General features: G+C 47.6%; 1 protein-coding gene across 1 annotated transcript in view; it reads right to left on the bottom strand.

The window, feature by feature from the left end:
- Positions 1–1819: 1819 nt before the first annotated feature.
- Stk38 (serine/threonine kinase 38) overlaps positions 1820–13085 on the bottom strand; it is a 28867-nt gene continuing 17601 nt past the window's right edge. Inside the window, 9 exon segments of the mRNA XM_036167563.1 lie at positions 1820–3665; positions 4319–4413; positions 6214–6309; positions 6457–6580; positions 6763–6880; positions 10181–10242; positions 12251–12314; positions 12316–12354; positions 12762–12916. Coding sequence (XP_036023456.1) covers positions 3535–3665; positions 4319–4413; positions 6214–6309; positions 6457–6580; positions 6763–6880; positions 10181–10242; positions 12251–12314; positions 12316–12354; positions 12762–12916 — 884 coding nt within the window. The 3' untranslated portion in view covers positions 1820–3534.

Here is a 13085-nt window from a genome sequence, read left to right as displayed (position 1 = left end):
GCAGCAGTTCACTGAGATCCATTTGGATGAGGACTCAGGCATCCAGTATGAGGAAACAGGATCAGCTGAGGAACCAGCAAGGCGAGGTAGCTGTGGCTTGTTCTGCTTCTCTGATCTTCCAGTATTCACCCCAATACCTGGCTCCAGGTTTGTTTTTATTAGTAGGACCTTTTAAGTAAGATTCGTGTAACACAAAAGCTTAGATATCAGACCTGTTAGTGTTCAGATCAGGTGAGAAACGAGGGCAGGGTCTGCAGGACCTCCTGTCTTGGCCCCATTCTAATCAAGTTTCTCCTTGGCTTCTTGTTAATAACAAAGACCCCATAGGTGTCCAGAGCTAACACCCTGAGGACAGATGGCCTGGTGGGTGATATTTTCTTCCCAGGCATTGCTTGCCCTCAGCTAATGCTCCTCAGGACTGGTCCTTCCCTCCAAAAGCTTTTAGAAGTCCTATGGAGCTGGACAGTGGTGCACACCTTTAATCCCAGCACTTGGGAGGCAGAGCCAGGCGGATCTCTGTGAGTTCGAGGCCAGCCTGGGCTACCAAATGAGTTCCAGGAAAAGTGCAAAGCTACACAGAGAAACCCTGTCTCTAAAAAAGTCTGTGTCATTATTTGGGAGCTGGAAGTACAAAGAAAAACCCTTTAAAGAACTCCTTCAGGAGCTCCTGCAGGCTACTGGCCTGTGGCTTAGCATGCATGGACCTCTGGAGGAGGGATGCTTAAATGCTGTGTGGACAACTGTCCTCTGAAAACCGAGTGAAAAGCACTGTTGAGCTGCTTTAAGCTGGCATTAATTTTCATAGTTGGACATTTCGGGAAAACATGCTAAATAGGAAAGAGCCACCAGCAGAATTGAGCTCAACTGAAACTACCATATAGGTTACATGGGAGGGACACGGGACAAGGGGATCTGGAAAAATGTGCCTTCCAGGAAGGTGATTCGAAGAACTCTTGGTGACCAAAGGCAGAGGTCATATATTGTATCACACAGATGCATCTAAAACTAGTAACCCAAGGCTGGAGAGGGCTCAGCACTGAGCACTGGCTGCTCTTGGAGAGGAGCTGGGTTCAGGTCTCAGCACCCAACACCATAGGACATAACTGAACTCCAGTTTCAGGGGATCTGATGTGATGTCCTTCCAGACTCCTTGAGCATTGTGTGCACATGGTGCAGACATACATGCAAACAAAACTGATAAACATGAAATTTTTTTGTTTTGTTTTTCAAGACAGGGTTTCTCTGTGTAGCTTTGCACCTTTCCTGGAACTCACTCTGTAGACCAGGCTGGCCTCGAACTCACAGAGATCTGCCTGGCTCTGCCTCCCGAGTGCTGGGATTAAAGGCGTGTGCTACCACCGCCCTGCGGAAAATCTTTTTTTAAAAAATAGAGTTTTGGTGAGATGCACAGCCAGGAGCAAGTCTGAGGACCTGAGTTGATCCCCTGGGCCCTTAGAGCTGACAGAACTAACTGCTCCAAGTTGTCCTGTGACCACAACACACACAAGCTGTGACACATACACAGTACATAAAATGTAATGAAATTTTATGTAGGAAGTCCCACACTGTAAGCCCTTAGGCTCCTGTATGACCCAGTGACAACACCTGTCCAGCAAGTGTTTTGTCCCCACTGAAACAGAGGTAGGCGGGGCCTCAAGTCTCTTTCTATGAATACCAATTCAGAAGGCCAGCTCCGAGACAGCATTTTGTACCAAGAGAACAGTGTCCAGTATCTCTGGACAAAGATTGAAAGGGGCCACCTGATTGTATTTCAAACCACCGATACTTTAAATACATCACACTAAATAAAACCACCAGGTCCCATTACTGTTTTCACAGTTTATTCCAAGGTTGAGTAGTTAAAATGTGGGCATTTCCCCAGAACGAAGCATTCCCCACCACACAGGCTCCACCACTACTCTACATTACCTCTCCACCCATGCTCACACACTCCTGCACACACACAGGGATCAGGACCCCAACTGTTTGGTAGTAGAGAGCTCCTGTCTCCTTTGCACTGGCAGGCTCTGCATGAAAGATTAAGGAGCTAACACACCCAGCACCTTTACCCAGAGTGAAGACTTCCGCAACATTCCTTTTTCCTCATCTAAGACCTGCCTGGAAACAAAGCAGTTTTGCTTACAGTTTTAAGTCTTCTCTTCTCTTCTCTGAATGGCTGAACTAGGACAGAGCTGACCTTCACAACGTCGAGCCTGGCAGAGAGGAGTCCCAGCTGTAGCCTGGCCATGACACCGCAAGTCACCACTCAGGTGCAAAGAATGCGCTAACAGTTATCAACACTTGAAACCAAATTAATAATGCGTTCATATGGAACCCCCACATTTTTCTGACGCAGCAAGTCTTCTAAAGGTGGCAGCAGCTGTGACAGAGAAGGCACTTTGTGCTAAATTCAGTGTTTCTCATGAGAGAACGCCACAGCGGAGGGGCCAGGTCAGCCCAAGCTGCAGGCAACCCTTTTGGGTGCAGGGGCAAGTATCCCCCAGGAAGGCATCTGCAAAGGAAAACTTTGTAATCATGATTCCAAGGCAAAATGGCTACTTGAAGTTGGGATGGGAACACCTAGACAAACACAGTTGCACCATGAGTTGAGGAATGAGCCCGAGGACTCCTCTGGGCTGCCTGTCTTGGCTTCCAAGGAGGCTGTGAGCTCTTGCATGGCAGCACCGGAGCCTCCACCGGGTTCTCTGCTGTGTTCTCAGGAACAAGCCATCCTGGTAGCACTTCTGGTATTGCTGGTAGGCAGCACATGTCTCAAGATCTTCTTACACAGCCGTGAAGAGAAAGTGAGGGTTGAACATGGTCCAGAACTCCGTGGCAGTGTCCAGTGGCTTGGGGGCTAACAGCCACAAAGGATCACACTCAGAAGAGCAGCATGAGTCTTTTGGATGGGGAGATAGGTCAGGGGATCCGGGTCTTTGCCCTAGTACCATAAGTAAAGTGCACCATGAATGAAGGCTGGGGAAAGCTCCTCGCCCAGGCCGAGGTATGGGGAGAAAACACCACACCCACAGGACGGAGATCGTTCCTTCAGCCACACTGTTGGCTGTTCACACAGATTTTCATTATTGCGTTATTTCTTTAACTATACGATTTTCAGCTATAAAACGAAAAGAAATACTTGGTGGGCTTGGCAGGTGGCATATCACCACAACACAGGCATTGGCTGGTACTCAGTGTATATAATCTCAGTACTGGTGGATGATGGCTCTTTTTCCCCTTCATTCTGATGAACTTAGAAAATTCAAACTCTCTTTGAAACACCTAGCAAACTGGCTCACAGAGCTCCTCGAGAAGCAGGACAGCTGCTTGGGGCTGCTGGAGAAATGCTTGTCTTTGTCCTATCCGGTCCCTGGTGCACTGTGGAGGACAGCCACTTACCATCACATTTCAGAGACTTGACTATGGCGTGTTAATGGGGTCTACAAACTTCTTGGAAGTTCTTTCAAGAGCGTGAGAGGCAAACACAATGTTGTACCGAGAACTCTGACCAGTTTAGGGTTCCCAGCACAGGCCTTACTTTGCTGCCTTCATGTAGGAAGGTATGGCCCCCCTGGCTGTCAGGCCCTCAAAGCGCTTGTATGTGTAATTGATGAAGACCCAGTCTTTATTCTTGTAGTCAGTCTCAGGGTGATTGCTTGTGGTCACTGTAATCAAAGAGACGGAAGAGACTGAGTCACTGCCCCCCTCAAGGACAGCTCGGTCCCAGAGACAGGACGCCCTAAAGAACACAGCACAGTGCCCATTTGGAAAGCGTCATTTTCACTGTGCAAATTCTCTATTTCGCTCACCTATGTTCTCTGAACTTCCCATTTCTGCATAAATATTTAAAAGTTTAATTTTGGGGGCTGGAGAGATGGCTCAGTAGTTAAGAGCACTGGCTGCTCTTCCAGAGGTCCTGAGTTCAGTTCCCAGCAACCACATGGTGGCTCCCAGCCATCTCTAGTGGGATCTGGTGCCCTCTTCTGGCCTGCAGACAGACATGCAGACAGAGCACCCATGTGCATAACTAAATCTTGAACACCGAAGTTTTATTTTCCTGCTCCAGTCACTTCGTTCCCCTAACCTTTAACCCAGTGAGTAACTACAGACAGTTCTGTGACTGGCTTGGCCAGGCCAGCGCAGAGTCAACACGGGTATGTACTCACATCCCATTCAGTGCTCTCACCGCTACCCCACAGTACTACTTATACAGGGTCAGAAGTTCCCCTCCACATTCTGAGGAGACTCTGTAAATGTCACCCCAAAACCGCAGGAGATGATGCAACTCTGAGGCCTCAATGTCAGCCAGTGGGATTACCTGTGGGTTTAAGAATATCAGACTCTGGAAATTCATCGAAGTTGGAGGTATCATCGATGCTCTTGATTTCAATAGCTATGGCAGCTGGTCTCTCCCTGCCAAGAACAGACACACCAAATCACCAGTCAGTATTCACGTGGAGGACGCTGACCAAGTCTTTCTCAGGAGAATCCTGTCTGACATGGGAGGACTATTCACTGGTAGGCAGCATTTTTTTCTCTAAATGCTAAATAAGCCAAATGACTGCATCTGAGGAAAATTATCATTAAAAACTGGTAATTCAGCTGGGCATGACGGTGCCACGGCTTTGATCACAACACTCAGAAAACAAAGGCAGATGGATCTCTTGTGAGTTCAAGGACAGCCTAGTATACCTAATGAGTTTCAGGACAACAAAAGGGCTACACAGAGACCTTGTCTCTTTGTTGTTTGATTGGTTCATTTTCTGAGATAGAGTTTCTCTGTGTAGCCCTGGCTGTCCTGGAACTTGATCTGTAGACCAGGCTGGTATCAAATTCATAGAGATCCACCTGCCTCTACCTCCCAAGTGCTGGGTTTAAAGGCATGGACCACCACCGCCTGGCTGAGATGCAGTCTCAAAAAAACAACAAAACCAAACAAACAAAAAAAGCATTCCACTGGGTGGTGGTGGCGCCTGCCTTTAATCCCAGCACTTGGGAGGCAGAGATAGGCGGATCTCTGTAAGTTCGAGGCCAGCCTGGTCTCCAAAGCGAGTTCCAGCACAGGCGCAAAGCTACACAGAGAAACCCTGTCTCGAAAAACAAAAAAAAAAAAGAAAAAAGAAAAAAGAAAAAGAAAAAGAAAAAGACAGACATCAGAAAGAGAGGAGAACAGAGCTATAGCTCTGTGTCAATGCACCCATCCCCTAGTGGAGGACTGTCAATGTGCTGGTCCCCAAATAGAGTGCTATTCCAACAGAAGAAAGAGCCTCTAAGCAGCCTGCACTGGGCTTTTCCCTGATTCCACTGGAAAGATAAAATCACAGCGATGCTGGCCACAGTGGAGCCAAAAAAAAAAAAAAAAAAAAAAAAAGCAGACTGTGAGTGCCAGGCTAGCTTCACAAGTCCACCCTGGTCTACAAAGGGAGTTCTAGGACAGCTGTTATACAGAGAAACCCTGTCTCAAAAACCAACCAACAAAAGGATCTAAATCAAAACACAATTATAATATAAAATGGCAAGACACTTTCTGCTTAGTAATCCTTGAGTGCCAAGGAAAGCAGGTGCTTCAGTGGGTAGTCTAGGAGCCCAGGGCATACCTCCTCCCTACCCTCTCAAAAAGCTTCTTTCCTTCCTCTGTACTGTACCCCTTCACCTTCTTCTCACTGGTCCTCTACCTCCCAGAAACAGTCTCTACCCGAACATGAACAACAGGGCACGAGGAGCCTCTGCTGAAGGCACTCAACCATAGAGGACAGGTATGAGGGAGACAGCATGCTTCCCAGACACCCTTCACTTCATTCTGTCAGTCACTGCTGGGTCTACTTCATCCTGTGGCACACAGTGGACAAGCCTGACTCCATTTGCACTGCAAATGAAAGACTCTAAATGTCTAAAGGGCTCTCTTCCTTTATGAAGCTTGCTAATGATGATTCTCCCAAACTAGACTAAGGAAACACAATCTGGATGGTGGCCTATGCCTGCCTGATTCCAAGCCCTTGGGAGGAAGAGAAGCAGGAGACTCAAGAGTTCATTATCATCTTCTGTTACACACCTAAGGTGCTTGCTCCGCAAACCTGCTAACCTAATTTGATCCCAGAGCCAATGCCAAGGTTAAAGGGAAGAGTGAACTTCACTCATGAACTGGGGGATGAATACCTCCCCGCTCCAATACGAAGTTATGTTAAATCCTGGATAATGTAATATGGTGTATACCTGATATGTTCCCAGTCAACACCTTCAAAAAAAGGATTACTTTTTATTTCCTCAACTCCAGAGGCTCCGATTCTATGTTCCCATTCACAGCAGAACCTGGAAAAAACAGGCTTTTCAACACCCTCCAACAGTTTCTTAGCCAGGCTCCTGCATGCTCTTCCCCCAAACCCTGCCCCTGGAGGAAGCAGGAACACCCAGGATTCATTCCTGTCACAAGGCTGAGCATTGGACATGCTCTGCTACCTCAGAATCAGGCCCTTGGCGTTCTCGGAGACAGGAACTTCTGGGGGAAAGGTCAAAGTTTCTTTCCAGTTCATCACCTTCTTATATGTCTCTTGTGGGGTCTCAGAGCAGAAGGGTGGGTAGCCTGTAATGAGCAGAAGTGTGGAGCTTTACTGCCCGGAACCCGGACTCTGAGGCACTTCTCGGCCCGGTTTTCTGTCTCTAACAGCAACTTACCACCTCTGCATGGTCATCCCTCCACCACACTGGAGGGGTTCTCATCCCCCCAGAAAGCATCTAAACCCCCTCAGGAAGCATGCAACGTACCGATGAGCATCTCATACATGATCACCCCGAGTGACCACCAATCGCAGAGCTTGTTGTAGCGAGTCTGCATGAACACCTCAGGAGCAATGTAATCAGGAGTGCCCACTGTAGAGAAGGCCTAAAATACATACACACATTAGGCAGGCCTGGCCAGGAGAGTGTACCTAAGCTCAGAATGTTATTCCAGAGACCAAAGGCCTTGAGCTCCACCAGGGGCACCCCAAACTACATAAGTAGGACAGCCCAAGCCTACTACAAACTCATCAGCTACAGCACTTTCCAAAATAACAATAGAGCTTTGTTAATAAGACAAAAGACCCCTCCTAAACATATCCAGAGCCTATACCATAAATGACCTATTAAGAACCAGGCTCTATACCTGAATGAGCCTTCCTAATTCTGCCAAGATGTCTGCAAGGAAGAACTACTAGCCCAATGATGGAGATAAAACCTGACATCCAAACGCATTGTCAAGGCCTGAGAACTAGTGATGGGACAGCCCAGTGTGGAGATGAAATGCTCCAAATCATCCCACTTCCAACGTGCACTACATGGCCTGAGAGCACCCCAAAGGGAAGCCCTGTTAGTGAGAACGAAAGTCCTAGTGGCCAAACACTTGCAGATGGGCTCTACCGCAGGCCGTCTTTCTGTGAGGAGTGAGAGCATCTCCAGCCGCCAGTATTTTACTCTCATGTCTACCCGAGGCTACAGACCCTAGGAGGCCGTCAGCCAAAGCCGGCCATTTGGGATCTGTCACGTGTAAGGCACCTCTGGGATCAAAATGACAGCTCTGCTCGTCTGCTAACCTTAATAACCTGTCCTGTTTGGTGGGAGGTGGCTCAGCAGGTGGCCGATTTCCACAGTGGCTGTATGACTCTCACCACACCCACGAGTACAGGCACCTCCTTCTCCACACCTCTCCAAGAGTCTGTCAGATTAGGACTGGGCGGAGGTGTTACCTCAAAGTATTTGCATTCCCCTGATGGTGAGGTCTACAGGACATTTGTTTTGGGGGTCTCACAATACAGCCCTGCCTAGCCCAAGACTCACGGTGTAGATCAGGCTGGCTTCGAACTCAAAGATTCTCCTTCTCTGTCCTCCAAGGGCTGGGATTAAAAGTACGCACTAGCAGGGTTGGGGATTTAGCTCAGTGGTAGAGCGCTTGCCTAGCAAGCACAAGGCCCTGAGTTTGATCCTCAGCCAAATAAATAAATAAATAGACAGATAAATAAATAAATAAATAAATGAATGAATGAATGAATGAATAAATAAATAAATAAGCAGCAGCCCACACCAATGAGCTAGAGAGGTTAAGAGGAGCCAGGTTTCAATTCCCAGCACTCACAAGGTGGCTCACAACTGTCTGCTGGGCAGTGGTGGCACACGCCTGTAATCCCAGCACTCGGGAGGCAGAGCCAGGCAGATCTCTATGAGTTTGAGGCCAGCCTGGGCTACAGAGGGAGAGCCAGGACAGGCTCCAAAGCTACACAGAGAAACCCTGTCTGGGGGGGGGGGGCACTAGCAAGCCCAGCTGAACACTTCTAAAAAGAGTTCTTGACTACCTGTGTTTCTTTTTTAAAAGATTTACTTATTATGTCTACAGTAGAGGGCGCCAGATCTCATTACAGATGGTTGTGAGCCACCATGTGGGTGCTGGGAATTGAACTCAGGACCTCTGGAAGAGCAGTCGGTGCTCTTAACCTCTGAGCCGTCTCTCCAGCCCCAGTGTTTCTTTTTAAAAACTATTCTGGTCAATTGCCCGTTTGTTGACTGACGGTTTTACTCCCTTGGTATTTAATTTCTGCAATTCTTTGCAAGTTCTACATATTAGTCACTTGTCTGAAATGTATTTGGTAAAGCTTTTCTCCACTCTGGGCTGTCTGCACTGGTAATCGTTTCCTTTGCTGTAGAAACTTTTTATTGTCAAGTAGTCCCATCTGTGCTACTGATGCTCTATTCAAAAAGGTCCAGCCTACCCCAGTATCTTGAAGGGCATCTCCTGTATTTTCTTCTAGAAGTTTCAAGGGTTTTAAATTCTAGAACCCACACAGCGGCTCACAACCATCTGTAACTCCTTCAAGGGGATTCTATGCTCTCTTCCGGCCTCTGAGGATATCAGGCACATACATGGTATGCAGACACACATAGAAGCAAAACACTCACACACACACACACACACACACACACACACACACACACACACACGTTTTGGTTGGCAAGATGGCTCAATTGGTAAAAGCACCTGCCACCAAGACTGATGAACTGAGTCTGAGTCCCAGGACCCACACAGTGGGATAAGAAGTGGTCCTCTCGCCTATAAACACAGAGGCATTCATGTACACACAAATGAAATAAATAAGACTGAAGTTTTCTTACACAATAATATTTCAGTGGTGAATGTATACTATTTAAATTGCTTTCAACATACTATCAAGGTAAATGCAGTAAAATTATTTACTTTGAAGCTTGTGGGGCACAATTTTATTTATGTATGTATTTAGGGCTTTGTTTGTATACATGTCTGCACACCAGAAGAGGGCATCAGATCCCATTATAAATGGTTGTACACAGCCATGAGGATACTGGGAATTGAACTTAGAGCAGCCAGTGCTCTGAACCACTGAGCCATTTCTCAGCTCCACTGGGGCACAATTTTAAATGTGGACATAGTCAAACACTTACAAAAATTTTAAATTCCCCTCTCCAATTCTAACTACCACAATGTAAGAAAAGGTAAGACAGATGAAGAGGAGTACTGGCTTGCCTAAAAGGGTCAACATCTGAACAAGTCTGAGATACTTCCTGAAAACGGGCCGGCAGTACATCCATAATCCTGCTGTGTTGGTGGAGTCAAGAGGACTGGGGGGTGGGGCGGGGGTGTTCAAGGCCAGCCTTAGCTATATAATGAGTCCTAAAACAGCCTAGACTATAGGAGACTTTATATCAAAAATAAATTAATAAATAGACAATGCCTTAAATACTCAAAGCAGAGGTTTACACTTAGCCTTGAGGTCCCCAGCTTAATTAAACCTTTTATACCTTAGAAGGGAGGACAGGAAGAAAAGTAGTGTTACCTATTGGAAGGCCTGAATGAAGTCACCTCCCGAAAACTCACCCACTGGTGCCTCATGTTGTCTACCCTCCTCGCAGAACTCCTTTGGAGGCACCAGCACAGTGACAGTGCTGTTACTGAGGGACTCCACACAAGGGGTGTTTATCAACTGGACATACATGTGCCTTTCTGGTTTCGGTTTCTGTTCCTGTTTTTGCTTGGTGATAGCTGGTACTGGGGACCCAGGGCCTTGTGCAACCCAGACAAGCCCTCTGTTACTGAGTACATCTCCAGCCCATTTGTATTCATTGTAAAAATTACTCAGACTGGTCTGTAATATTTTTAGAAGCCTCCAGTATTACTTACTAGCTGGCGTCTGTTTCTTTTCCAGGTCTCTGCTTTCCTTTTGGAATTCATGTTCTGGAAAGCTAAAAGTAGAAAAATCAAGTCCTAATCAAAAGTCAGAAAAGAATGCTTAGAACTCTGGGGGTCTGGACTAGTCATACCATACACTCACTAAACTCCCTGGGTGAAGTCAGGCACGGCAGAGGGAGGCAGAGGAAGGCAGATCTCTATGAGTTCCAGGCCAGCCTGGGATACGTAGAGACCCCCATCTCAAAGCACCAAAATAAGGGAGACAAACAAAACCAATTCAACTCTGGTGACCCATTTTCCACTGACTTCTATCACCCCAACACGAAGCTCTAAACACAGCACTCCAAGAGTCACAGTGGGAGTTGTCAACAGTTTCATGTGGCTCATGTAGCCAGAGAGAACAGCCAGGCCTCACCAGAACCGCAGAGAAAGAAACTCAAGTGTCTATCAACTGAGTATGCATGTGCTTGTTTGTTTGTTTGGGGTTTTGGTGGTGGTACTGTTGAAGGAATGCAGGCTCTCTGCATGCCAGGCACGCAGTGTACTCCTGAGTTACAACAACTCTCTTCTACTCACTCTGTTTTGTGGTCACCTCCCATATACACGTAATACACTCAGATGACCCCCTCATCTCTCACAGTTCTGTATGTTCAGTTCTCACCCTTGTTCAGACCTGGTTTGTAGCACTCCACAAAATCCAGATCAACTCACTCTGAATCTGCAGATGGGCTTGACCCCATGCATCCTGACCTACAACATTCACAATTTCTAAAACTTGTGCCTAGCTCTTTTTATGCATTTTAGGAGTCAAACTTGGGTCTTCACGGATACAGGGCAAGCACTACACCCACTGAGCCATCTCCCCAGGCCTCAACCGTGATTTTACTACATACTCTTCCATGCCGATACTGCTCAGGTGGAAAAGAACACCTGGTGTGGTGGTTTGAAAGACAATGGCTCAAAAGTGGCACTATTAGGAGGTGTGGCCTTGTTGGAGGAGGTGTGGCCTTGTTGGAGGAGGTGTGGCCTTGTTAGAGGAGGTGTGGTCTTGTTGGAGGAAGTGTGCCACTGTGGGGACGGGCTTTGAGGCTCATATATGCTCAAACCACGCCCACTGAGGCAGTCTATTTCCTGTTGCCTACATATCAACATGCAGCAGCTCCTTCTCCAGCACCATGTCTGTCTGCATGATACCACGCTCCCCACCGTAATGACTGCAGTAGCTATTTTCAGGTGTGTTGCTTTTGTGTATGTGGCATTTGTTTACCTCCTGTCTAGAACACCTGAGGGTCTAATAAAGAGCTGAACGGCCAACAGCAGGGCAGGAGAAAGGACAGCGGGGCTGGCAGGCAGAGAGTGTATGCAGAAGGAGAAATCTGGGAGGAAGGATAGAAGATCGAGGAGAAAGAGGAGGACTCCAGGGGCCAGCTACCCAGCTACATAGCAAGCCACAAGGAGTAAGATTTATAGAAGTCAGAGAATGGGAAAAGCCCAGAGGTAAAAGGTAGTCGGGATAATTTAAGATAAGGAATGCTGGCTAGAAACTAAGCCAAGCGAAGGCTGGGCATTCATAAATAACAACAAGCCTCTGTGTGTGATTTATTTGGGAGCTGGGTGGCGGGTCCCCCAAAAGAGTAAAAAAGAGCAAAACCCTCCAACAATAATGATGATGGACTAAACCTCTGCACCTGTAAGCTGCCCCCTCAATGAATGTTGTCCTTACAAGAGTGCCGGGGCCATGGTGTCTCCTCACAGCAGACACCCTCCCTAGACTCCTGGACGAAACCGTCAGCAGCAGTTCTGAGCGCTCATCTCATCAATCCCTGCTGTGCCATGGTCACACCAGCACCTTCCTAGCAGGGCTCTCCACAAGTCCTTCCCAGCATCTGCCTCAGCACAACGGGAAGCACTCACCTCGCCCAGTCAAGCAGCACAGAAACCACAGAAAGGTACTACAGTTCGTCTCTAGAACTCCTGGGTGAGGATCTTCCATGTCCCCTGCACCGCTCAGTTACCAGGGCAACCACTCTTACACACTGGGTCAAGGAACAGGGCACTTACTGAAGTCACTGGGGAGGCTGTGGTTCAGGTTCCTATAAAATTCTGTCCTATGTGCTTTCTTCAGTTCCTGTGCAAAGGCCAAAGTCAGAAAGTTTCACATGGCCCTGTGAGGAAAGAAGAGACACAGTGATGGATGGACAGACACTCTTGGGTAGGGAGAACATTATCTTCTGTCCTTCCAGCATCCATTACACTTCTGGTCAACATACTGCTCCCACTCATCTACACTGAAAAACACCTAACAACGAACTACTCAAACAGCTGGGTGTGGTGGCACATGTCTTTAATCCCAGCATTTGGGAGGCAGGCAGGTGGATCTCTAAGTTTGAGGCCAGCCTGGTCTACAAAGCAAATTCCAGTATGGCCAGGGCTACCCAGAGCAACTGTCTCACCACCCCGTACAAAGGAGAAAAGCATACAAGGTGGATGGCTGTTCCCTATCAGCACTGCATGTAAACAGAGACTACAGCCAGGGCTGCCTAGCTCAGCAGACAGCTACGCCCCCACATACCTTGCTGTCCAAGAGAAGGTTGTCTGGTTTGATGTATCTATGGATGAATCCCAGCTGGTGAATGGAGTCTATGGCTAACACTGTTTCTGCTATGTAAAACTGAGTCTCCTCTTCTGTCAGGGTATCCTTTTTCATCAATAAGGTCATCATGTCCCCTGGAAGCAGAAAGATACAAAGCCACCAGCACACACACAATGCATGTACACACACACACACACACACACACACACACACACACACACACCATAAAATGTGAGTAAGAACCAGTTTTCAGATACAAGTCAACTACACCCGCTGTGCTGTGTCCCAGAGTCTGACCCGCAG

Source organism: Onychomys torridus, chromosome 18 (assembly GCF_903995425.1).
Source record: "Onychomys torridus chromosome 18, mOncTor1.1, whole genome shotgun sequence".
NCBI lineage: Eukaryota > Metazoa > Chordata > Mammalia > Rodentia > Cricetidae > Onychomys > Onychomys torridus.
The sequence above is the reverse complement of the archived record's forward strand: the minus strand, read 5'-3'. Positions and strand labels throughout refer to the sequence as shown.